Source organism: Nyctereutes procyonoides, unplaced genomic scaffold, assembly GCF_905146905.1.
Source record: "Nyctereutes procyonoides isolate TBG_1078 unplaced genomic scaffold, NYPRO_anot_genome, whole genome shotgun sequence".
In the NCBI taxonomy this organism is placed as follows: domain Eukaryota; kingdom Metazoa; phylum Chordata; class Mammalia; order Carnivora; family Canidae; genus Nyctereutes; species Nyctereutes procyonoides.
In genome coordinates this window covers 29,103,441-29,130,525 of record NW_026575042.1, presented here as the reverse complement: position 1 = coordinate 29,130,525, position 27,085 = coordinate 29,103,441, and the positions used below count along the sequence as shown (strand labels likewise).

Below are 27,085 nucleotides of genomic sequence, written 5' to 3'. Positions count from 1 at the left end.
GTATCATTATAAAGTACATTTTTAGTGCTCCCACAATGCTAGACTGATGGGGTATTGTATAGACAAACAAATATGTCTCTAAAGTAGAAGTCAGCAAACTTTTTCTGTAAAGGATCAGATGGTAAGTATTTTAGACTTTGTAAGCCATATAGTCTCTGTCTCAACTACTCAGCTCTGCCTTGAAGCATGAAAACAACCATAGGCAATACATAAATGAATGAGTGTGGCCGTGTTCCAATAACAAAAACAGTGGGCAGGATTTAGGCCACACATCAGAGTTTGGGAACCCCTGTTCCAAAGCACCATTAAATCTCTCCCTGATAGGCTGATTTCACTATATTCAAGTATGCCTGCCTAAAAACTAAGCTAGCCTGAGTTGATTATAGCAAGTTATAATTAATGAGCATCTACAGTATAGGTGTCAGGTGTTTAACCTATATTATCCTCAAAACTCAAAACCATATTCTCAAAGGTAGAAATTATTTTTTCCACTTTACATGTGAAACATAGTAAGGTTAAACAGCTCGCCCAAAGTCATAAGGGTAGGAAGGTATAGAGTTTGGAATGACTCCAAATCTTTCAGATTATCTTTTCTTATTCTAAGATTCCATTTTCAAGATCACCATCATAGAAATGCACTGTTTCCTTTTCTATTCCAAACCTCAGCTGAGTGCTTATTGCCCTCTTACATGACTAAATTTCTTTCATACTGAGCTAAAAGTGCAGAGTGATATGGCCTCCAAGTTATTAAAAATTTCACCATAGCAAAACTTCAATAAAGTACCTATATCATTAACCTTGCTTGCATCAAGCTGTCCCAAGGGCCATCTTAATGCTGATGGTCAAACAAAAAAAGACAAAAATTCCAGATTGTGTCACATAACCGTACAATTAGACAAGAGTTGTCATTTTTTTTAACTTTTTTTTATTTATTCATGATAGGCACACAGTGAGAGAGAGAGAGGCAGAGACACAGGCAGAGGGAGAAGCAGGGTCCATGCACTGGGAGCCCGACGTGGGATTCGATCCCGGGTCTCCAGGATCGCGCCCTGGGCCAAAGGCAGGCGCCAAACCGCTGCGCCACCCAGGGATCCCGAGTTGTCATTTTTAAACTACAAATTTCTGAGTGTACATTTAAGATATTTTTGAGCTGCTCACGAATTGTTTTATTTCCGGGAATCAGATGCCTTCTTAGTAGTAATCATCCCTGATAGTTGTGTAGTACTTTACAAACTGCCCTTGCACATTGTCTCTTTTATTGATAATAGTCATGGCCTCCACACTTTTTGAGTGCTTATCACTGCCAGGTGTTGGACTCAACATATTGCATGGATCAGCTCCTTTAATTCTTCCATAGTATGAGGAGGCAAAAGGTGTCAGTCTCTCCAATTACTGACCAGGAAACTGAGGAAATTAAATATCTTCTTCCATATCATGCAGATTGTATAACGTGGAATCAGGATTTGAAAACAGTTCTTTTTTAAAAAAAATTATTTATTTATTCACAAGAGACAGAGAGAGAGAGAGAGAGAGAGAGAGAGAGAGACAGACACATAGGTAAAGGGAGGAGAAGCAGGCGCCATTCAGGAAGCCTGATGTGAGACTTGATCCTGAGACTTCAGGGTCATGCCCTGAGCTGACAGCAGATGTTCAACCACTGAGCCACTCAGGCGTCCCTGAAAGCAGTCCGGTTTTTTTGTTTTGTTTTGTTTTGTTTTTTAAGATTTTATTTATTTATTCATGAGAGACACACAGAGAGAGACAGAGACACAGGCAGAGGGAGAAGCAGGCTCCATGCAGGGAGCCTGACGTGGGACTCGATCCTGGATCTCCAGGATCACACCCTGGGCTGAAGGTGGCACTAAACCGCTGAGCCACCTGGGCTGCCCCCTGAAAGCAGCTCTAAAGGCAGTGTGCCCATATTGGATTTTCAGTTACTTGAGGGCAGAGGTCATATCTGATCTTTCTTTCCTTGCTTTATATACGTCCTCCTGACATCTCTGTGCTAACCCTAAATAGTATCTTAAAAGGATGTAAAGTGAAATAGAAAAAGCATTGCAATATACTCCCCAGAAGAAAAAAAAAAAGGTATTAAAGTGTATGTAAAGTATGATTACAAATATATACTTTTTCTTTTTTTATTCATCCATTCATTCATGAGAGACACAGAGGGAGAGAGGCAAAGACACAGGCAGAGGGAGATGTAGGCTCCTTGCTGGGAGCCCTATGCAGGACTCATTCCCGGGCCCCAGGACCACACCCTGAGCCGAAGGCAGACGCCCAACCACTGAGCCACCCAGGTGCCCTCAAATATATTTTTAAAGAAATAGAAGAAAATTTTGTCTAGATTCTAGAAAAATATTTACCAGAATGTTATTCATAGTTGTGGAATTACGGGTAAGAGTATGGGCTGTTTTTTCCTTCTCTTTTTCTATATTTTCTATTTTTAAATAAAAATAACAAAAGTTTAAAATTATCAATGAAAGGAAAAAGAAAAAGTGTGGTCAGCCATTTTAAGTGCAATTCACCAACACATTCCCTGAGGGAGCAACAATCTATTTAAGGAAATAAAGCCTAAAGCTCTTAGAGAGGAGTCTAAGGGCATCTAGGAACAAGCTAATGTGGCTTATATCTATTATCAAAGGACGGTAAGTTCCAATTTTTTAAGATGAGTGCTGAAGCAGAAATAAGGGGGAGAGGTGTGTGAATGTTTTGAGTAAACATGTGGAGGCAGGAATCAGCTAGCAGTGTGTCTGGACGGGAAATGGGCCATTTTGGTAGACAGACAAGGTTTGCAGACAGACTTACTGACAAAAGCAGCCACTGTGGGTTCTTGACAAGACAAAGGCTGTGGCAATTTGGCACCTTTAAAAATAGAGCAGAAGGACTCTGGGTATTATGGTGTATGGTACATAGTTCTGGGCTAGGGTGGGAGGACTACAAAGGGGAAGATAGATATGTCTACCTCCCATCTTTTTTCTAAGATGCCCTAAGAAGTTTCTAGGCTGATATTCTTTTTTAAAAATATTTTGATTTTAAGTAATCTTAACACCCAAGGTGGGGCTCAAACTTACAATTCCAAGATCAAGAGTCACATGCTCTACTGACTGAGTCAGTCAGGTACCCCAAGCTAATATTCTTTACTATATAGAGCCAGTCATATTATTTTCCTGCTCAAAATCTGTCATTGGTTGCCAACTGCTTCCCAGGGCAGGTGCAAAGTCTTTGGATAAGTACTCAAGGCCCTTCATATCATGGAGCTGACTTTGCCAGGGTTGTCTCAAACAAACCCAGATGTATAGACATCTTAGGGGTAATGGGATTAACCTGCTCAGTGTGCCCCTCTGTTTGCTTTTTCATACCTTCGCGCAATCTGTTCTCTCCCTAGAAATATCCTCTTTACAACCATATTTTCCAGTGCAAATGCATCAACTCCTTCTCTCTTCCGTTGTACATTCATTCATTCATACTTAGCCTTGGGTTATATTTATTTGTGTACTTGTCTTACCACCAAAATAGATGGTACTTTGGAGGATTGAAACCAAGTTTTATTCTTCCTTATACATTAACATGAAGTATGGAGATTCTATGATCAATATATTTCCTGAGACTATTTTGTTGAGCTGAAGACTAGAATGACTATGGGCTTCATTCTGCTTTGCTGTAGGCTAGAATTTCAGGGTGGAGGGAATCACCTGATAAAATATATAATAAAAGTGTGGTAACTAAGGCTGCTGCCCAGAGAGCCTCCTACTCTACACCAGGCGTTCGTATCATTCATTCATTTACATATGTATTCACTCATACATTCAGTAAACACTGAGTACCACTAAAGCCTAGACAAAATGGTAGATATATAAAAGAAAATCAGACAAATTCCTCCATTCTGAAAGTTTAGAATCCATTGGGGGAAAAATAAGTTTAAAGGAAGGATATGGATATGTCTACTTCCAGTAATGAAGTACCTGCTTGTTTTACATTATTCTCCCACTGAGAATGGCTAGAAACACTGGATAAGATACAAGAGACATATGTTTGGGCATCCTCAGGCAGTCAAATTTTGAGGAGCCAAAAATGGAGGGGAGAGAAATCCGCTGAAGTAATTCAGACATTCTATCCAGATTTTCCACTCAAGGCACTTTCTCAAGGCTGATTCATAAAACACCATGGGTAGATAGGCTAAGAAGCCTAGCAGAATATAGTTTCTAAGAAATAAGGAAACTGAGCCAAAGTCTTTGTCGTCTCGTGGGCCTAGAGAAGCAAACTGAAGTTCTGTGTTACTGAGACAGCTAGGGCTCAAGATTCATAGATGTTTTGGAAAAAAAAACAGTCTGAGTGTCTTATCCTCCCAAGACAATCACCAATTAGCAAATAGCAGCATAAAGAGAAACTGAACAAAAAGCTAGAGCCAAGAGATTATGGCGCTGAACAGATCCTTTGAAAGTCTCACAAAAATTAGCTCCGAGGGCATGTCAAGGAACAACAGCCCTTATAAACACAAAGCCTTTCAGTTATAGCCCTTTAAAGACAATATTCAAAGAATAAATGAATAAAAAAATTATTGTGTCTATAAAGATTTTTGAAGAAACCAATCTCTAAGTAGCTCAATCCTAATTGGATACAGGTAACTGCCCAATTCTAACTGCTTGCCAGAAGCTAAAGACTCATCTGAAACCTTTATAATCTTTCTTACACAGTGTCTGGTATACCAAGAGGCAGAAACAAGAAACAGATAATAAAAACAGACCCAGATATTGTAGTCATCAGACATAGGCTTTAACAATAACTACAATTAATATGTTTAAGACAACAGATACATTGCTTTTCAAACAACCAGCATTGAAATTGATCTTTGAGGAATACTTTGGATTTAACTCAACCAAGAATGTAATTCTCTAGGGACTTGGGGTTCAGATGTAACTCATTCTAGCTAAAGGTAGATTACGGAGATGAAGAACAAAGCAGGGAAGGGTCAAATCTAGGGGTATGTGATTCAAAGCATGATCAAATATGTGTAGGTGGGGAATAACTAATTTTTGTTTGTCTATTTTAGGATTTCTTCAGTAAATCTGACCCATTTCTGGAAATTTTTCGTATGAATGATGATGCAACCCAGCAGCTTGTACACCGAACTGAGGTGAGAAGAGTCATCTTCAGCTGTACCATCCTATCCCCTAAGATGATAAATTGACCTTTTTTGAGAAACCTCTTACATTTCTTGATGTCTGTAGCTACACATTCAGACCTGGAGTCTTTACTGTCTTTAACAGGACTCTCTGCCTTTTGTACCTTTTTTAATTCTCAACTTAGATGTTAGAAGACCCTTTCACCTAAATTTTTCATTGTTGACCTTTAATACAAACAGCCAGCAACTTATTAATAATAAAAATATGAATATTAGATAACATTCGATGAGAGTGATTAGATGCCAAGCATTGTACTAAGTGATTTATATGCATTATTTTGTTTAGTTCTCACAACAATCCCTTGACATGATTATTATTACCCGCATTTTATAGATGATGAACTGAACCTTTGGGAAGTCAAGTGACTTTCCAAGTTCTCAATAGTTAGCAAGAGATAGAGCAGAAGTTTGAACTGAGTTTGTTTGGCCTGAACTTCACTATAATTTAGGAAGCCAATCTGCCTCCCCAGTAAAAGTTCATACAGTGGACTGATGTCAGGCCTATTGTATGAACAGCTGTCCTATCTCAGCTGCCACTTGGTCTAGTTGCATTTCCTTCTCAAGCTCTCTCCTCTTTTTCCCTGGGGCTCCAAACCTTATCCCTTATTACCCCTACCACCACCCGGTACCATACACACACTCAACAACCAACCCCATTCTCTACTTTTATTTCATTTTATTTACAAACTAGTCCCAGAGACAGTCTGTGGAGATGAGAGAAATACATTGATAAGGAGGAAGTGGGGTGGTTGTGATGAAATAGCTGAGAGAAGACTGTTGGGTATATACACACACACGTGCATGCACACACACACATACACATGTACATACACACCAATGGTGGGGTAAGGAAGAAGGAACCCTCATGACTTTCATAGGATGATATTGAGGGTGCCATGTTCGCTACTACCCCATATTAGAAATCCATTTCCATTTTCCTGAATTAATAGAGCTGCAAGTAGCATTAGGAGAACTTTTTGTGTCATATTTAAGATAGACAAGAATTAAGTAGTCTTGAATGGGCAAAGTCTATGGATGGATATCTGGTACATAGTTGGCATTTCATAAAACATGCTGAATAAATGAATGAAATATAGATAGTATGTCTGCCACATGTTATAGTACAATGTGATACTCTGGAATTTAATCCCTGGGGATTGGTTTGAGGTGCAGTAGTTTCCCTGAGTGGCACCTAATTGCCACCACCAAATAGAGTCTTTTTCACACATACAGATTTCTGTGGTGGGACAGACTTCTTTCAGGAGAAGTGAGTAAACTTTGGTAAGAACTGGAAGTGGTATATCCATTCGTGCTTTTGCTCCAGACAGTGAATGAGGGCTTTAAAGTGCAGACAGAAAAGAGGTAGAGGGTATATTATTTGATTTCTTCACAAGATCCCCCTCTCCTTTGCTCCTGACAGCAGTCCTTTTCTCATTATTGGTATTGGTAAATTCTCATTCCCCAAAATCTCCAGAACTCCTCCCATACCTCATTGCTGAGGCGCTTCTGGAGTCTCACAAGAAATGTGATTGCAAAGTTTTCCAGTAAGTCAGCAACATAACAGTGATTTATTTGTCTTTCTTATTCAACAGATATGAAATAAATACTAGGCAATACTGTTCTCTTGGGGGAAGTACACACACACATGCACACACACACAGATTCTAATTTCATAGGAAATTTCTAGTTGCAACTTTGATCTGCTATTGAGATTTTCAAAACCATTGCAATGAAATACCATCACTTCTTAGTGTTTTTATATAAGGACGAGAATTTTAACTCAAACACTTTTATCTAACTTTTCTTCTCACTATCACTTTGATCATCCCCAGGGTATCGGGGCCCAAGACAAAGCCTCACAGGAACATTATTTTTATACTTTAATGCATTAAAAGAAATTTAATAATGAGTCCATGATACAATCAATAATTCATCGTTATATTAAGGAATCCAGGAGAATAGAGAATCACTTATAAAATAATTATGTTATTTGGATAGAGAATTAATTTTTTTTTATAATGCTGACTTCTTCTAACTAAAAATTTCATAGGAAAAAAAATCAATATAATAGAGTTCTATTTGACTTCATTTGTAAGTACCCTAGAGCAGTCGTTCTCAAATTTCATGCATCAGAATCCTATAGGAGACCCATCTCCAGAGTTTCTGTCAGTCGGTCTGAGTGCAACCTAAAAATCTGCACTTTTAAGGTGGTGCTGGTTCTCCTGCTATTCTAAGGACCACACTTTGGGAACCCCTATCTTAAAGTACCCAGTACACTCCTAGGCACAGAGTGGATTCTCATCCATTCTAAGCCCAGTAGAATTACTTGAATCATAGTGATGGCAGGCTAAGACTTGATTTGTATGGACCCCCGGGCAGGATTAATTAGTAAGCTGCTTTCAAAAGGATTTCACTGTACTATAGACTTAGTTTGTGACGCTGAAGTTCTGAAGATCTGCCCTATTATGCCTTCCTAGATAGCTGGGATAAATATTCTCCTGGGATTTTTCTTTTAAAAACTCTTCTGACATGCACTCTGCTCAAACTCGAGCTCATGAGTTACCAAAACCCATTTAGTTCTTTAGTAGTAGAAATGACCTGCTACACTCCATACACCAACTAGTCTTTAAGTGTAAGTCTTTACTTACACCACCATGGGAATGACAGTCCTATAGAACTAGAGATCCTTTATCAGAGGACAGAGGCAGCCCTGCCTCCTCAATCCTAGCTCCCTTTGATGTATAACAGGTCATCTCCAGCATCCACATTCTGGACAGTAGTACTGTCATTATTTATGACACAACAGCCAGGACAGTGACCACAGGAGTTCTTCCCATAATGACCCACATAGTGGGCACCCTTAAAAGATTTGCTACTCCCAAGTTTTTATTAAGACACTATTCCAGGCAATTGTCCTTTTCATAAGCACCACAATGCTTCCCAGTTTTTATGCTGAAATGTGAAAATGTCAAGCATTTCCTCCCCAACCCAGCACTTCTTTCTTTTCTCAGGTGGTGATGAATAACTTAAGCCCAGCCTGGAAATCATTCAAAGTATCAGTTAATTCTCTATGCAGTGGAGATCCAGACCGCCGGCTGAAGGTCAGAAATCTATGTCTGAGAAATGCAATTGTTTATGTATTTAACTCTCTTCTTTCTCCTCATGTGAATGTTGGCAAACCCAACATTTTCTGTACCACTTCCCCAAATCTCTTAGCATCTTGATGGAAGATGCAGGAGCTATTTCTTCTGTAGGAGCCACTGCAGCTTATGAGATAGTCCAAGATAAATCCTGATTGTGTTATCTTAAGAGGCAAAATCCATGGCTTCTCAGAGACAAGCTGGCAATAAATTCATAGTGCAATTGAGAGATATTAAAAATACAAACACTGCTGTATCAATTATCTATTGTTGCATAACTATTATTCCAAAATTTAGTAGCTTAAAAAAGTAACCATTTCTTTAGCTTATGACCCTATGCATTGGCATAGTTGAGTTCATCTATGAGATCCTTCTCTTGGTCATGCTTGGACTCCCTCATGTATTTGTAGGGTGGCTCTGCATCTGGGGCTTGACTGGCTATCATCTGGAATGACTGGGTATTTGAGCCATTTATCTCTTATCATCCAGAAAGCTAGCTTGGACTTATATACACAGTGACCTTACAGTTCCAAAAGAACAAGGACAGAAGTTGCAAAGTCTCTATGGTCTAGTCATAGAACTCATATGAGGTCACTTCCTCCATATGAGGTCACTTTCTCCACATTCTGTTGGCTAGAGAAAGTCACATGGCTATCTCAGATTCAAAGGGTGAGGAAGTAGACTGCCTCTTGGTGAGAGGAGTTGTGAAGAAATGGTGGCTTTTTTTGTCCAATGTACCACAAATGCTTTTTGGATATCATGGGAATATACAAGTTGGAAGAAAAGACACATTGTGAGAATGACCAAAGGACAACCAGAGACAGAATGCAGACTCCAGGAGGCATTTTTTTATAATCTAAGGTCTGACCTTGCTTTTGCCTTGGAAGTCCAGAAACTCCAGGTTATCCATGCCCCAGAGTTGATTCTACCAATTCAGGATGATTAAGTTAATTCAGTAGAGACCAGAGCCTATAAACTGAAAGGCCAATTAATTCATGTCCCATGAGAAACATGCCCATCAAGCCGATTCAGCATTCACAGTAGCTTAATCAGGGCATTTTCTCTACGTGGGCCAGCTGTCAGAAGGTTGCTGTAATAGTCTGAAAGCAGAGCCAGGGATAGCAGAACCTGCTGGATAACTGGGATGGGGAATGGCTTCAGACTCTGAAAGCCTGGGACCCCTACCTCCACTATGCGAAGATAGGTCCGTTAGGCAGACTAAACATTCATGTGGATCTCTCAGGGCACCTACTCCCCTGGAAACTGTTAGATGGACTTTGCCAATGTTTGTCTTTGTAATTTTACATTTTCCTCACCGTTTTGGCCCACAAACCTTCTCATAGAATTCTTTTGATTTGTCAGTGCTGTCAGATTAGAATCCTGTTTGGTTAGTCCCGCCTTCTTTAATGTGACCTTATATATCTTTGCCTAATACTGTTCTGTGTGGACTTTGTGCTTGACTTCTCAGCAAACACACTTACCTCCATGCTCTTGAGGAGCAACTCAGAGTTGTCCCTAATATCTTGTCTCCTGTAAAAACTAAGATATTTCATGCCTCATTTGCTATCAGGACTATCTTTCATGTCAAAACCAGGCCTCCTGGCTGTTTGGGACTTCACATGTCAGCTCATATGCAGAATGCCAAGAGTTTCAGTCTCAGGCATGGGGTGGTTATTATCGCCTGTATTCTGAGCAGCCCCCATCTCATTCCCAGTGAGATAATTGGCCCTATTTGGGGCAGAAATCAAATAATATGCCTACTAGCCATAGATCAACTTTGTCATAGGGAGTTATTAATCGAATAAAAGGGGAGGGTTGTCTGTAATAGCATGAATTAAAATGCAGAAAAGAAGCACTTATGGCCTTGTGAGTGTTCTGCAGTAGAGAAACAAGTGGGAATAAAGGAGATAGATGGTGGATGATAGCTAGATAAGAATGAGAGAGAAAGAAATAGGGTATTGGAGAAGGAGAAGGAAGAAGGGAAGAAGGATCAGAGCTCCTCAACAGCTTCACCGTTGGCATTTGGCTTTTGTTGTGGGGGCTTTTCGTACGCACTCTATGATGTTTAGCAGCATTTCTGGCTACTGGATGCTAGGATACTCCACCCGCATCAGTCTTACAGCCAAAAGTCTCTTCAGACATTGCTAAATTTTTCCTGAAAAGTCTGATTACTCCTGCTTGAGGACCAGTGGTTTCCAACTTAGTAAGCATCAGAATCACCTAGACAACTTGCTAAAACACAGACCGCTGAACCTCATCTGTAGAGTTTCTGATATAGGAGATCTAGGGTGGGCCTGAGAATTTTGCATTCTAATGAGTTCCTGGGTGATGCTGCTGCAGCTTGATGCTGCTGCAGCTGGTTTTAGCCTACTCTTTAAGGACGCTGGTGTAGACATTTGCTTCTTTTTTTTTCTTTCTTAAGAGTTATTCATTTGAGAAAGAAAAAGAGAGCACAGGTGAGAGGGAGAGAGAATCTCAAGCAGACTCTGCACTGAGCATCGGGCTCTGTCTTGTGACCCTAAAACCATGACCTGAGCTGAAACTAAGAGCCGGATGCTTAACCAACTGTCCCATCCAGGCGCCCCAACGTGTGCTTCTTCATGACCAATTTCCCATAGCCTAGTGTCTCCACAGCATTTTCCAGCACCCAATCTCCCCTTACCACTGCTTTTCTGCCTGGCACTCATACCTATCTCTACTGTCCCAGCCATCTCGACTTTGCACACACCTTTGCACACAGCTTTCTCTCTGTCCGGGATGCCTTCCTCAGTCTACTTTTCTTGAAACATGTCACTTCCTTTCAAGTCTCTTAAAACTCCCTCCACCTCCAGAAAACTTTCTTTTGCTTCTGTGGGATGGCTTCTAGCCTTCTCCACCTATCCCATTAAAATACCTCTCAACTTGTTTTGAAAATTTTAAATGAAAGACATTTTAAATGTCTTGTTTTGAAAATTTCTGTTTACATCCCTGTCTCCTCAGTAGCTGACTTGTTCTTTCCAATTTGCTCCTTCAGGGTGAGAACCATGTTTTGTTCACTGCGTATAAAGGTGTTTAGCATAGGACTTGGCACAGAGCAGATACCCGGTAACTTCTCACTGAGTGAATGGATAGAGGAGAAAGGAAAGTATTGAGAGATCAGCGGGGGATGTCTGACCTTACTGGGGCGGGGACTGATGTGAGGCAGAGAATGATCCGCGCCAGTATTTGGTATGGTGGAGTTTACTAGGTCACAAGGCCTATATTGCGCTCATCTGCTCACACTATCCAAATGCAGCTTATCTAAAGGGTGGGATAGACTTCTGTATTGCCCTGTATATGTATTCATTATTTTGTCACAAAGGCCACTATGAAACTCTCATAATTCTGCCCCCAGCCAGCTTGCTCCAAAATAAAACAGTACCATATTGGCAGGCAGCATTTCTGTCCATATGGGTGTCATTCTTTCTATCCCCCAAAAAATTAGAAAGTGAATTTAAAAATTTTTAATTTTAAAAACACTCTGTCAGGTGAGATTTTCAATCTTGGCAAAATTTTAATACTTAGGTCTTTGTCTCAAATGAGGCCTTGATATCTTTAAATCTCATTTATTCAGGACATACATGAACACCAAGTTCAAATAACTGACTTTTCATTTTGCTTTTATTTATTCTGTACTGCTCCTTTGTGTAAAACATAAAAGCATTCAAAGAAGCGTTTTTTCAGATACTGATGTTTTAACTTATTATGGAAATGTTCAAACGTATATAAAAGTAGAAAGATAATATGATAACTCCCCATGCCCAGCACAAAACTTAAACAATTACTATCTCATGGCCAATTTTACTTCACACATACCCCGTAATAGTCATTTCCCCCCTACTGTTCCCACCAGATTATTTTGAAGCAAATCCCAGACCAGGGCAAATTCATCCGTTAAGCACAATGCCAGGGCCCAGTAGACTTTCAGGACTCCACGAAGACATTTTAATTTCTTTTAAGATTAGAAGGGAAAAACTGAACTTGTAAGATTGAATAAAATGTTTTTAATTTTTTCTCACCTCAGAAAGCAATGACATTTTTAGGATCCCCAAAATCTACTGTGGTGGGAGGGGGCAAAAATGCCGAGGGCCAATGAAGGTCATGATGTGGCCCTGTCTCAAATATCACTTCACCCCAAAATGCTTCAGCATGTATTTCTAAATCATTTTACAAACAAAACCATTATATAATATCTGATTATTAATCTAAGAATATTAACCAAATCTCCTTAATATTATCAGATATTCAGCCACTATTCATACTTGACTGATGGCCTGCCTCATTTATTTAAAAAAAAAAAAAAAAAGCTTTTTCTTTTTTTTTCAAATTGGGATCCAAATAAGGTCCAAGCATTGCATTAGACCAAATAGCTCTGAAGTCTCTTTTAATCTGTTAGTTCTTTCTCCTTTTTTTACCCCTTGCAATTTACTTATTGAAGAAACCATGTTGATTTATCCTATAGCATTTCTCACATTCTTGTTTCCTATTAGTGAGTAGTTGGGCTTGATCAAATTTGGGATCTGTTTTCTAGCAAAAGTGTTTAAGTGGCTTTCTTACAAAAGTGTTAAGTGATGTGAACAGTCTTTGAAGAACATTGCCTACATTCTTTAGTTTGTTAGGGCTTCCCAAATGGCAACTTTCTAATTCTATCATTACTTATCTATTGTTTAATGTCTTCTGTATAGAAAAACTTTCCCTTTAATACCTATTTAATTTCCTAGCTGTGATTCATATAGGAGAGGAAAAACACTTTACTTTTCCTTCTTTTTAAACCAATTTTCAGAATAACAAATTACTTCTCTAGCATGCTCCATAAATGACTAGTGAAGAACCCCAGCATTATTAAGAATTTATGGATTTTTAAAATATATCTGAGAGTTTCAATCTATTTCAGTTATTATTATTCCTCTGAAATCTTAAATTTCTGCATGTTTAACCAATGAAAAGCGCTTTAAGTTAACTCTTGAGTTCTTTTGACATAAACATAGTAGTATATTATAGTTTCCTTGCTTTCTGGTATACATTTTAAAATTCATGAATTTTGAAATTTTGAATTTTTTTTTATCCATCAGATCTATCTTTCTTTGGATGCTGAGCTGTATATTAAAATCTCTTGAAATATTTCTTCTCCACAGCTGAACCTCTACCCCATAGGACTCTCAGTTCATTTGTTTCATTTTGCTTTCAGCTTCCAGGACTTTTTTACAAATTTAATTTTGCTTTATAATTATATAAAATGTTTACATGATTCTAAAGTCAAAACTACAGAACAAATATATGTTCTGTAGAAACATGTACAGAAAAATGTAGCTTCCATTGCTGTCTCTTCCACTTTTTACTGTCTTCTTTTACAGGTAATCATTTTGTACTACACTTTAATACTTGGCAGAGCTAGCTCCTTCCACTTCTGTTGTATTCCTTGTCTTTTTAAGGGTTTTCCTGGACATTTCGCTTGTTTTTCTGCCCATTTAGCTTTACAAACAACTAGTACCAGGAAATAACTTGATGATATTTTTATTGATATTGCAAAGGAAACCTCTTTAATATTGAATCTTCCTATCCTAGAATATGTCTTCCCATTTGTTCCAGTCTCTTTTATATACACAGGAGTGCTTAATGTTTTTCTCTTATAGGTTTCCAACATTTATATTTCAATTTATGCCCAGTTTTTATTTGTTCCTTTAACTCTTATAAATGGAATTTTCCATGATGTCTTGTATCATTTGTCAATATAAAGGTTATTGAATTTTCCTGTTTTCTTAAACTGCTATTTTATTAAGGTCTATTATTATTTACAGTAATTTTCTGTTTTTCTTTAGCATTTTCCAGCTACATAATTATATCATCTGAAAATAGAGATTGTTTTTACCCATACTTTTATCCTAATGGCTCTAGTTATTGCTCTTCTTTATTTGTGTGGACTAATACTCCCAATACAGTGTTGAATAATAGAGGAAAGGACATCTTTGTCTTACTCATCACCATAGTGGAAAATTCTATAGTGCTTTTCCAGTCATTCTGACTGAGATTAATTTTTGAAGTGATTATGAAGGTGTCAGAGGCTTAGTGCTTTCTTAGCCCTGTCTCCTGAGACTTAAAGACCTGTGCTGGCATTTGGAGAAGATTCTTGTTTGCTTGGTAACCCTAGAGACAAAAGTCATTGCTCTACTTCCTGAATAGATGTAGGCTTGTATTTAATATTAGCTATTTAATGAAATATATATTTAACACTTAGTATTAGCTGTTTAATGAATTTATCCATGATTTCTACAACATATCAAAAATCATAGTGTCATTTACTTCCAACTATACAATGAGATCGTTTTCATTATCTTCATTTTACAGATGAAGAAGAAACTGAGGCTCAAAACCCTCATGCAATCAAATGCCAATTTTAATGCCCTTTTTATTGAGTTGTACTGTCTCTATTTTTGTTGTTTTTCTTAGAAAATGAATCATCTTGGTAAAGCATATCACCTACCTCTGAACCAACCAGAATGTTTTATTTACCATCATTCTAACATTTAACAGAAACGAGACTTGTATGTATGTATGTAACATGTCTCATGAAGTGTGAGAAACTACCAGTTATGTAAAGCACCACTAAGGGGGAAAAAAGTTCTTAATGAAGCCATAATGCAATGCTTTCTTACCAATATGTGGTTATAAGAAAATCTATGCCTCTTAAGTTCTCTGAAATCTGGTATTAATAATTTCTTTTAAAAAATTTCTTTTGATTTGATCAATACATTATTAATATCCAGCATATATTCTTTAGAAGGCAAGGCTAGTATTCAGAATAGATTCTAGCAGAAGGGGTCTTAGAGAAAAGGATGAGAGGGCACTATCAGCAGGCATTATTGACACATTGTTAACACCCTAATTGTACCTGGTACTATGGGAAAATTCCATGACAGAAGTCTAGAAAGTCTAGAAAAACATGATATAAGCTATTTCAAGGCTGTCTCCTGTCTCCTTTTCTAATTCTCAAGCCATAGAGATAACTTGGACACTTTCTCCATGCAGAGTTCATCTGGCATTTTCTGAGAGTGGTTTGCCTTGGAAAATGATCTACAGTGATCTCTGTATTAATCTGTCCCCATGCCTATGCATGAGAGAGGGCCAAGTTTTTCACTGAGGTCATGGTGCACTGGGCACAAGCAAGACAACCAGGCAGAAAAAGGTAACAGAAAAAAAAAAGAAAAAGAAAGGAGAAACAGGTCTCCAAAGTCCAAGCAAAGATTATAGGACTCAAGAGCCCATGACAGCATGAGAGGAAGACCACAGTCCAGAGCAACCAACAAATGACATTTTCACCCACAATTCATCTTACACACCCTTTATGCTTTCTCTTTTCTGTAGCCTTGCATGATGGATTTAGAATATTTATGTTCATGAACCCCCGTCTGACACCCCCAAAGTTGGATCTCTGGCCAATCAGAAAGATGCTCTACTGAATCAGGATCCTAAATGCAGTAGTCCTGGAAGCTTCATCTTAGCAACTTTCCTAAACAATACTGGTGCAAGCCATTTGCTAAGCACACATTGAGAAACACTGTCTTCCTACTGATTCTCCAAACCTAACTGACTTGCTGGTACTTCTTTTGGGTAGGTCAGTATTTTTATTGCAAAGCAATGTGTATATGTATGTATACGTTCTACTCTTCCTTCTATATGAAATCCTTAGCATTTGTCCTTTGGTTACAGACTGCTAATGGTATCCTCCCTTTCTCAAGTGTGACCAGGCCATTTTGAACTGAAATTGTATTTTCACTATAAATTCATTGTCTTTGCTTTGGACTCTCTGAGCCAGACTGACTTACAAGTGCCAGATGGACTTGACTCCAGGAGTAGGTTTTTGGAGTTTGGCTAGACCTTCCCCCTTTGACTCCCAATACCCCGTGACTCCTAACTCCTTGATTCCTAAGTGCCTCTTCTTCTGATCCTTTGGGCTTAGTTACCAAATTTGTTTTCTTTCTACTTCATCCTGTTTTTCTCTAACAAGCCTTCTGACTCTTACTGCTTGAAAAGGAAAAAAAAAAAAAACCACTAATCTCAGTTCTAATCCCCAGATCTCCGTCCTTGACAGTGGCCCCAGTTCAGCGCCATAATTCCTCCAAATCCAGAGATTCAATCATTAGATACTCCATGGGTTATACCAACATTTTCTGACTCTTGGTACAAAACACAGGAAGTCAGGAAGGTGGAATTGAGGGGTCCTAGGTATTGTGGGAAACACCTGCAATAAAGACATAGAATAATAATTCCTCTCTATCTACCTTACAACTGAAAGGGAAAAAAAAGAGCTTGAATGGCCCATGGACCTGTTATATTCTCTTGAGATCTGTTAAAATTCAAATGCTTTTTTTAAAAAAAAGATTTTATTTATTTATTCATGAGAGACACAGAGACACGGCAGAGGGGGAAGCAGGCTCTGTGCAGGAAGCCCAACGTGGGACTCAATCCTGGGTCTCCAGGATCAGGCCCTGGGCTGAAGGGCAGGCACTAAACCACTGAGCCACCCAAGGATCTCCCCTCAAGTGCTTTTTTAATGGCCTTCTGAGCTCAAGGGCTTCTTCTGGGCTCAAGGGCTTCTGGGTTTGTGTCTGTCAATAGTTCACTCCGCCTAAATGTCCCACAATTACCAGATGATTGCAGACTCATCCAGGATTCTCTACATTGGATCAGCCATGGCACAGGAATTCTTAACTCCACTTAAATGGCATCCCTGACCCTGCAGGCTGCCTCTACTGAGATCTGTAATCAATACTGCAGCATGGGAAAGCAATAACCAGCTTAAATAGTGTGAACTCATGCAGGAATAAAAGAGGCTTCTGAATGGAAGAAAAACTACATTCTTTCTCAACTTTAATAATTCTTTCATTTTTCATTAATATTTCCCCTTTTTTACAGATGAGGAATTCAAGACTGTTTAAGAATACACAGCTAAGTAGCACAGCCTGATTTATTCGCAGGTCTCTCATGCTCTGTGGTCCTTGCTCTTCACTGCTGAAAGACAGCTAACATTTACTGAATAACATTCACCAGCTACCTGGTACTATGCTGGATAGTTTGCTTAAATGATCTCCTTCAACCCTATACTTATCCTAGGTTGAACAATACTGCAGTAACTAAGAACACCCATGCAGTCAAAGTTTATTTCTAGCTCATGTAACAATCATAGATAAATCTTCCTAATCTGTTGTCTCTCCTCCATGCAGTGATTTGAGAACCGAGTTGCTTCTATCTTATGGTTCACCCATACCTTAGGGCCTCATTGCTATTTGCATTTAGCACGCAGAAAGGAAAAGAGGGCTCTCTCCAGATGTTTTAGCTGAAAACAGCGCTTATCATTGCTTGTCTATATTCCAATGACTAGAACTCAGTCATATGACCACAGTGAACTGCAAGGGAGGCTGCAAAATCTGATCTCATTGGGGCCTAGAAAAGAAAACAAATTTTTGGTGACCAACTAGCTGGCTCCTCCACTGGAAGACACTGTTTCTTGTTCCCATTTTGCAGATGAGAAAACTGAAACTTGGAAAGATGAAATAATTGGCTTAAATTCACAGAACTTGCAGGCAACATAGGTAGGATCAAGTCTGTCTAACTCTGGAAACTACACTCTACAGCTGCAATAAATTTATTGCAGCTCCAATAAAACTTTCTGATAATAGAAATATTCCGTATCTGTGCAGTCCAAAAGAGTAGCCACTACCCACATGTGGCCAGAACAATTCTCTCCCAACCTCTCTTCTCTCTTTTCCTTTAAGCCATCTTTCTATTTTCAGTCCCCTCATGTGAGGATCCCATCCCTTGATTTTCCAATCAGTACCACCCAAGGAGAAAATTCTACCGCTTCATGTGTCAGGCTTCTGCTGCAAATGGGAGCCCTCTTCTGCTCAGTCTTTAATGATTCCAAAGGGGAAGGAATGGGTCAACAGTTACGGGGCTTGGGGTGGGGTTTTTTAACCATATAATCTAGTCTTCTATTTTTAAAAAAAGAATCTTGTGGGACACCTGGGTGGCTCAGCAGTTGAATGTCTGCCTTTGGTTCAGGGTGTGATCCTGGAGTCCCGGGATCGAGTCCCACATTGAGCTCCCTGCATGGAGCCTGCTTCTCCCTCTGCCTGTGTCTCTCTGCCTCTGTCTGTGTATCTCTCATGAATAAATAGATAATATTTTTTTTTAAAAAAGAATCTTGAGAGTTAGTGTTTAATGGATATAGAGTTTCAGTGGGAATATGAGAAAGTTCTAGAGACGGACAATGGTGATGGTTGCACAATGTGAATGCACTCAGTACCACAGAGCTATCAATCCTCTTAAAATAATTTAAATAGTAGATTTTATATTACATATCTTTTACTACAATAAAAAAATAAATTATAGAAAAAGAACCTTCTTCCTGTTACCATTATTTTGAGCTTCCCCTTGCGAAAGAACTACTAGATATTATTGTACTAGCAGCATTTGATATCTACCTATACCTGGTACTTTATCTATGACGGCTCTTGTTTCAACAATCTGGAATCAGGGTATGACAGTTTCTAAGAGCTTCCTCACCCCAGATTCCTCCCTCTCAGAAACCCTTCTAAGGGGGGGGAGAGGTAGTTTGTCCTTTCACTACCACTATAAATAACGAGTGTAAAAGAGGTGACCTGGGGTCACCTGGATGGCTCCGTGGTTGAGTGTCTGTCTTTGGCTCAGGGTCCTGGGATCAAGTCCTACATCGGGTTCCCCACAGGAAGCCTGCTTCTCCCTCTGCCTATGTCTCTGCCTCTCTATCTGGGTCTCTCATAAATGAATAAATAAAATCTAAAACAAAAAAACGAGGTGACATAACCTGGTCAAACTACTTTGTTGGGACAGTTGTCCCAACGATTGCTCTGACTTTGACTAACCTAGATCATATTTTGTAAGAAATCACCTTTAGAAGATACTTTGACATTCTGAACTAAAAGCATCAAATAAACACTTATCAGTGCCCTGGTGAGATAGTTTAAGGTGCAGAGGGAGCCCTCTTGTCATCCAAGTTGGACATTTCTCTACTAGAGAGAACTTCCTTCCCAATAAGTCACAATTGCTGTGATGGAAAGGAGGTATCTCCACATTGTTTTAAAAAGTTCTTTCTTCGCTTTACTCTGTGCTGGTTTGTGGAGCCCGGGCCGTCCTGCAGCTATACCCGGAGAACTCCGAGCAGTTGGAGCTGATTACGATCCAGGCCACCAAGGCTGGCTTCACTGGTGGCGTGGTGGTGGACTTCCCTAATAGCACCAAGGCAAAGAAGTTCTACCTCTGCTTGTTTTCTGTTTCTGTGCCTTCGACCTTTATGCCAAAGCCCCTGAATGAGAGTAACAAGAGTAATGAGGAAGAGGAGGTCCAGGAGTCCGTGTTCACACGAGAGAGGATCCCATACAGGATTGTGTGCTGCGGGGTGGTGAGGAAGAGCCGTGAATGGGTCCTGGAGAAGAAGGAGCAGGACAAGGAGGTCAGACCTGACACCCAGTACTAACTAGCTACTGGAAGGATGTTTGAATAAAACTAGGAAGCTAGACAAAGCTGTTGAATGATGAAGGGGAAGGAATATTATAAGCAGAAAGTTTGAGAATCCCCTGATGCAGCCTTGTAGCATAATTCAAACTGGTGCAGTCACTGCACTATCCAAATGACGTTGTATTTTGGTGACCCAAACATTCACTGATGCTGGTTATCCTGGGCTGTTGCTTATATTCACTTGCTGACTTATTTGTTTGTTAATGAGAGCCACATCCTCATTCATTGCATTACTTTGTTAATTTCAAAGCTGAAAAACTTGCCTCAAGAGCTCAATTTTTATTTTTTCACTTTGGGAAATGTTGTTTTTTTTTTTTTTTTAATTTTTATTTATTTATGATAGTTAGAGAGAGAGAGGCAGAGACACAGGCAGAGGGAGAAGCAGGCTCCATGCACCAGGAGACCGATGTGGGATTCGATCCCGGGTCTCCAGGATCGCGCCCTGGGCCAAAGGCAGGCGCCAAACCGCTGCGCCACCCAGGGATCCCGGGAAATGTTGTTTTTAAACCTAGCCTTGTCAATAGGAAGGCTTCCACAAACTGAGTTGACATACCAAGAGGCCATTGCATTGAGTCAGTTTCTGTAGAACATTCAGCTACTCTGTCACATTAAACAGGGAATTTTTTTAAAGTATTGTAATCTGCAGCCATCCTAGGCATTTCTCTCTAGAAGATCTTTTCAATAAAATTACCAAACAGTAAGAGAGCCATCTCTTAGAAAGGATAACTTTTATAAGGACAGAATCCTTAAAGCCAAGAGAAATGACCCCTTTTTAGGTTGCTTGATAGGATGCCACAGTCCCTCCTTCTCAGGAACTAGAGGAGGTATCAGCATCTCCTTATGGAGATGTTGCTTATGAGATCCCAGCTGCCTGCAAAAATGCTTGAATTTCCAGAAAGGTTTTAGGGAATGCCAGGGTTTTGTATGTGGGGAGCACATGAAATTCATGTCAGGGGACAACAGATTGAGTAACCTTGTAAGAAATTGAATTATTTATTCCCTGATTGTATATAAATTACCTTTCTTCCTGTGTCCTTTGACTCATTGTAGAAAGGACACAAATGCTTTTGTGCCGCACCAATAAGGAGAAGAAAGCTAGAATGATCATCTCCTCTGCTTCTGCACAATAGAGTTAGAAACAAGCTGGAAATACCTCCTCATGATGCCTACAGAGGCTGCTCCGGCTGGACTGCTCCAGCTTTTTACAGAGTTCCATTTTACCTGGTGTGGTCTGCAACTTCTTTGCTTATATAGGAATGCAGCTTTGTCCAATCACCCTCACTTGATGCGACCTAGAAAAATTGACTCATAGTAGGGGTAGATGCATAAGTCAGGAGGTCAATATATTAAATTACAAAACTTTCAATACAATTTTAATAAATTAATTTAATAAGAACTATAATCCTTGTGCTCCACACAAGGTTCCCCTTCCCTGATATCTGAGCATTTGTGAAGCAAAATTATCGATCAGAAAGTTACTTGGCGAAAAGATGGAAAAAATCAAGGCAAGGGTGTGTGAGGTCTTAAGAGATTCTACTTTGGTTAGCCATTTGACACAAAGACCCTCTGGAGAGTCTGATTGAGTTAATAGGATATTTGCTTTTAAAATGCATATAATTCTGGGGCTTTGTGAATTCATTAAAGCTGATCTCTGGACTCCAGACCTCTGAGCTGAGCCATGGTGAGTCTTGTCAAAGTATAATTTTCAAAAAGTTAAAAGCATGACTCTCATCCAACTATCAAATGAACATATGTCAAAGATTTTATTCACCTCATTCATTAATGAGGAAACCAATAAGATGGTTAAACCGTTTTCCAATAGCATTTTAAAGAATCGGGTTTCCATAGTCTTCTTTAAACAGGACTAAGATTTCTAGAAATAAAATTGGTTAATGTCCTTCACAGCAATAAATCATAAACTTCAGGGTTATCTTTGCTACCAGACAGAAATCACTGTGTCATATACAAGTTTACCATGTATAACTTCACGGAATCTGAGCTCTTAGTCCATAGATAATAAGCAATGGTATATTCATGTAGGAAAATGAATCATCCTTGGGCGGGCCTGTTAAAGCTTCAGCGTGCCATTGAAAGGATTTGCAGTCACACTTTTAGATAAGTTATGGATGTTTTTTCCTAATAGGCTCAGATAGCCTCTGAGTTCACATTTCTAGAGCCTGATATATGCCTGAAATTGCTTACTGTTCCTATTCACCCCCTCTCCACCTCTGAATGGCTGGCCCATTCTTAACATTCAGATGTTGGCTCAAAACTCAACCACTCAACCAAGAGATGGCTTCCAGGCTTCATTAGTCATACATGCATTGCTCCAGTTAGAATCCATCTTATCACCTTATCAGTCTTCTTCATGGCACCTACCATCGTCTGTAATCATGTTTATTTGTTTATATGGTTACTATTGTGCAAATACCAAGGTCTGAGGGAAAGGAACTGGCCTAAGTCACCTCTGTATCCTCAGCCCCTAAAAGAGTGCTTGCATATAGTTGGTGCTTAATAAATATCTGACTAATGGGCAGAAGCATGGATGGATGGATATATATATATATATATATATATATAATATAATATATAATATATAATGTATATACATTTGCTAGAGCCTATGGAAGCCATTCGGCCAGGTTTTTGCTATTTGGTCTGCCCTTTTAAAGGCCCTAAGAAAAATACGCCTCTCGTCCACTTATTCTTACCCTCACATATATTGACACTACTGATTAATTTATTAGTCCTATCACATCACTTTTGACCTGTGACAGCTCCCGTCAAGGCAAGTCTAAATTCATTATGGAAGCTTCTTTCCTTATTGTCAGTGTTCTAGAGAACACCCAAATGCAGCCTATTTATCATTATATAACCCCCCAACTCACAGGTTTTCTATTGAATTTAAACACATCTTTCCCTCTACCAACCTCAAGGTTGCAGGAAGGAAAGAAAAAAAAAGGGAAGAGAAAAGTCTGGATGAGGAGGAAACCAGCCAGGAAAGACTCTCTTCCAGGAGTGAGGGGCTGCAATGAAAGTCTCAGAAAAAGAGACAGGGTCTTGGCCTCACCTGGCTCTCACAGCAGAGCTTTTGGGGATAAAGGGGCCTAAATTCCTCTCAGAAAAGAGATGGGAAGGAAAGCAGCCTGGTAGATTTTCCAAAAGTTGGGTCTCGTTCAATTCACTTGCATAGTTCACAGTCAGGTACCTTATTTCCTTCAACCCATCTCTGAAATAGCGGGGACTAAGTCTCATATTAGGAATGATAAATGCTGGCCTACCGTTAAGCCATGAGATTTGGAGGGGAAGTGGGAGAGTGGTGGGGTGGTTGAGACAAGCAGGATTCAATTAAGGCCCAGAGTGGCTGACAAAAGAAAGGGCCATTCTCTATGTTCTGATCCTCAGAGCCTTTTCTGTAATTTACTTGACTTTTTTTTTTTTCTCCTTCCCTTCTCCCTGGCAATGAAACATCTACCCAATATTATTGTTGTTGACCACCCGCATGCCTGGTTGCACTGTCATTTAAAACATTTTATGACAGCTATCCCATGAAAAAGTCAAATCACTAAATGGACTTGTCAGGAAGCATTACCTCCAGCTCATCACGACCAGCTGGCCCTCTTCATAAGCACTCTTATAATTCATTCACCCCTGCCACTCCCAGTAATGAAACTGACTCTTGAAGGCATACAATGTACCAAACGCAGCAGACCTTATGACAGGTCAACATATGATCTAGAACAATGTTGTCAAACTTGAGCATGCATAAGAATCTCCTGGAGGGCTTGTTAAAACACAAAATTCTGGGCCCTAACCACTCCAGAGTTTTTTATTTCAGGAGGTCTGGGGTAGGGCCTGAGATTTTGCATTTCTCACAACTTCCTAGAGGATGCTGATGCTGCTGGTCCAGTGTTCACATGTGGAGAATCACTGATATTGAAGAAGTAGTCTAGAGACAACCTCTCCATCATGTTTCCCTCAAGTCACCAATCTCCATCTTAAAAGTACTCTATATCTGCGTCCATTGTTTCCTTCTTTCTGAAACTAGTTTATTCCTCTGCCCACTTCACTCTAGTTCCTCACAGTACTCAAAGGCTCTTCCACAGCTGGTCATTGATACAAGTATTTTAAAACTAAGAGGAAGCTTTGAGATCATCTAGTCTCTCAATCAGGGTTCCTCAGCTTCAACACTACTGACATTTGAGCCAGATCATTCTTTGCTCTAGGAGGCTATCCCATACATTGTAGACCATTTAGCAGCACCCCTGGTCTGCACTAACTAGGTGCCAGTAACACACCCCCATACCCCAAGTTGTGACAACCAAAAATGTCTCCAGACATTGCCAAATTTCCCCTTGGGGACAAAATTGCCCCTGATCTAGAACTACTCTAGTCAAATGTATCTCTATTTTGTTAAATGCTTTTTTTTATTAGAGTTTGATTTGCCAACAAAAAATGTATCTCTAATCGTTCCCTCTCTGTTGGGGTTTAAGAGTGAAAATTCATGGCATCCCTTCCTGAATTTGGTCTAATTGAGAAATAAAGATGGAATTCAAGAACTTGGAGATCAAACTATCACTTCATTGCTGCTAAATCAAGGAATGCTTCCTCTGGGAGAGGTTTGAGTTATAACTAACAATAGCTGAGGAAGCCCACAGTTAACCTTAGCATGGGCAGAAAACAACTGTGTTGATACCAGGTGGCACTGCAGTAGCATAACCATGATAGGGATTCTCAACCTTGGACACATATGAGAATCATCTGGAAAACTTTAAAAATTACAGATTCCTAGACCCCATCTCAGATCAATTAAATAATTTCTGGGTATGAGGACAAAGCATTGGCAATATTGATAGGCTGCCAAAATGATTCTAATGTGCACACACAGTGGAGAACTACTGCTCAACTCAATAAACTAAGAAGACTGAGCCCCTTGTTGGTTTTCTCTGATGGGTACTGAGGAGACAGCAGCCCAATGCAAGAACTCTAGTAAGTTTCATTAGAACCAATGAGTCTTCAAATTTCTGCTGACATGTACGTTATATAAACTTATTATAAAGAATACAAAATATTTACAGGCTTCAAAGGAGGCTTCCTGGAAGAGTGTAGCATCTAATCCAGGACTTTCAAGATATGTAAAGAGGCCCAGAAGTATGTGATTAATATACATAGTGCTGTCACATTTTAATATGCTGAGAAAGAGATCACAGGGCAGGATAAGAGAAGGCAAAGCTACTGGAGTAAACAGAACCTTGTGGGTCATGCTAAGGAGTTTAGATTTTTATGAGAGCAATGGGAGGCACTGAGGGTTTCCATTAAAGGAGCAGGAGTTTCAGGGTGGGAATGATGAGTTTGGTTTTGTTCTTACTAAATTTAAAGTTTGTATGGGCCATCCAGTGGGCTGTTGGCCCATGATTGTCTCAATTTTAGCACTGAAAGTTCTGCATCCCAGGAAACCATCAGTCTTGGGCAGACCAGGACAGTTGAACAATCTGGCAATTGCCTCTTTGAGTCTGACTCAGAAGAGAGAGCTGGGCCAGGCATAAGTGTAAGAGTTGTCAATAAATGTATGATGTGTGTGTGTATGTGCATGCGTGTGTTTTTGAAGTGCACATGTATATGTGACTAGAGGGAAACACGCCAAGATAATAACTGTTAATAGTGCACATTTATTCTAAGTGCACATCTATTCTTCTAATGAAGATTTAAAAGATTTTTTAATTCCACGTTTTAAATTTTTCTACCTCAAGCATGAACACACTTTTGCAACAAGAAGAAAACACTAGTTTAAAATACACAATTTAAAAAAATAAATAATAATAAAAAAATAAAAAATAAATAATAAAAACAATTTTTAATATCAACACCAATTTTCCATATTTGCTTAGACCTTTTTAGTTCTTATTTTAAAAAGCAGAATAGAAATTATTTTTCCAAGTCCCAGAGGGTTTTCCTGATGATAGCAAACATATCTTAATTTTGTATAGTAACATGATACGAAGTTAGGAAATAGACGGTGAATCAATTTGGCTTATCTCCCCTTAAAGCCCAGTGTCTTAGATGTAATGTAACCTGGCAATAGAGCAATTGCTTGGTGAGACAAAGTCAAACCATCAGAGGAGACTGCTGTCCTTCTATATACTTTTATTGGTTTCTAAAATGAGTATCATTTACCACATTTCTGCATTGCTCATTCTACAATTACAACCTTTATATTACACTCTAAGTGTATATGACAGTATGCCATTATTGTGCACCTACTATGTGCCAGGACCTATGCTGGATATTTTCCCACATTCCATCTACAAAACAAAATTGTAAGGTTAACAAAGAAGGACACTAAAGCTCAAAGAGTTGAATACACTTCTAAAAATTCACAGATCTCCTAAGGACAGAACGTGAAGCCCAGGTTTGAAGGCTTCCTAAAACCCCATGGTCCTTTTATCAGGCCACACTATCTTCCATAGATCCACTGTTGTGATGCTTGGGCTAAGTGATGTCAATCCCCTGGGGAGATCAAATCACTATCCCCAAGGTAGAAGGAAAAACAAAATGGAAGATTTATTTACCCATCATTCTCCTTGACTGAAAGATCAAGGAAGAGGAGAATGTCAGGTCCATCCCTGCAACTTAGATCACCTCAGTCAGAAACAAGAACCTCAGGGATTTTTGTAAGCTTGTTACAAAATCCAGGGAGTTCCATAATACATTAAATCTCTTGGGAGGACCCTATATAGGCAGAAAGGAGATACTACCATGAATAGTTCTTTTTTGCTTTTCTTAGTTCAAGATCAGAGATGATAAAAACTCTTTTCCTTTTCTGCCTACTTTGTGTGTACCGAATCTATTTCCAAATGCTTCCCAACATTTTCTCATCAGATCTTCAGTTAGGAAGTAGACAGGCGATTATTTCCATTTTGCAGATGAAGAAACTAGGACCTAGGACATAGATTTAAGTAATTTGCACAGGATATCACAGAAGAAAAGCCAAGAAGCTATTTTCTCCTCCGTATTCATCAGGATTCTAGCCAGGCATTTAGTAAAGGACTATCACAGATCTTAAAACAAGAGACAGTAAAGTGCCAAGCAACTAACAATAGCAGGAAGCTTTACTACCCCAGGTCTAAAGAGACAAGGAGATGGAAGTTAGATTACCAGAGAGCTAAAGTGGACCTCACCACCCCACCTT

The 27,085-nt window shown here is 39.3% G+C and overlaps 1 protein-coding gene across 1 annotated transcript in view; it reads left to right on the top strand.

The window, feature by feature from the left end:
* CPNE4 (copine 4) overlaps positions 1 to 27,085 on the top strand; it is a 332,370-nt gene that overhangs the window by 213,925 nt on the left and 91,360 nt on the right. The window contains exons 5-6 of the mRNA XM_055321334.1: positions 5,054 to 5,137; positions 8,197 to 8,286. Of these exons, the coding sequence (XP_055177309.1) occupies positions 5,054 to 5,137; positions 8,197 to 8,286 (174 nt within the window). The remainder of the gene's footprint in view (positions 1 to 5,053; positions 5,138 to 8,196; positions 8,287 to 27,085) is intronic.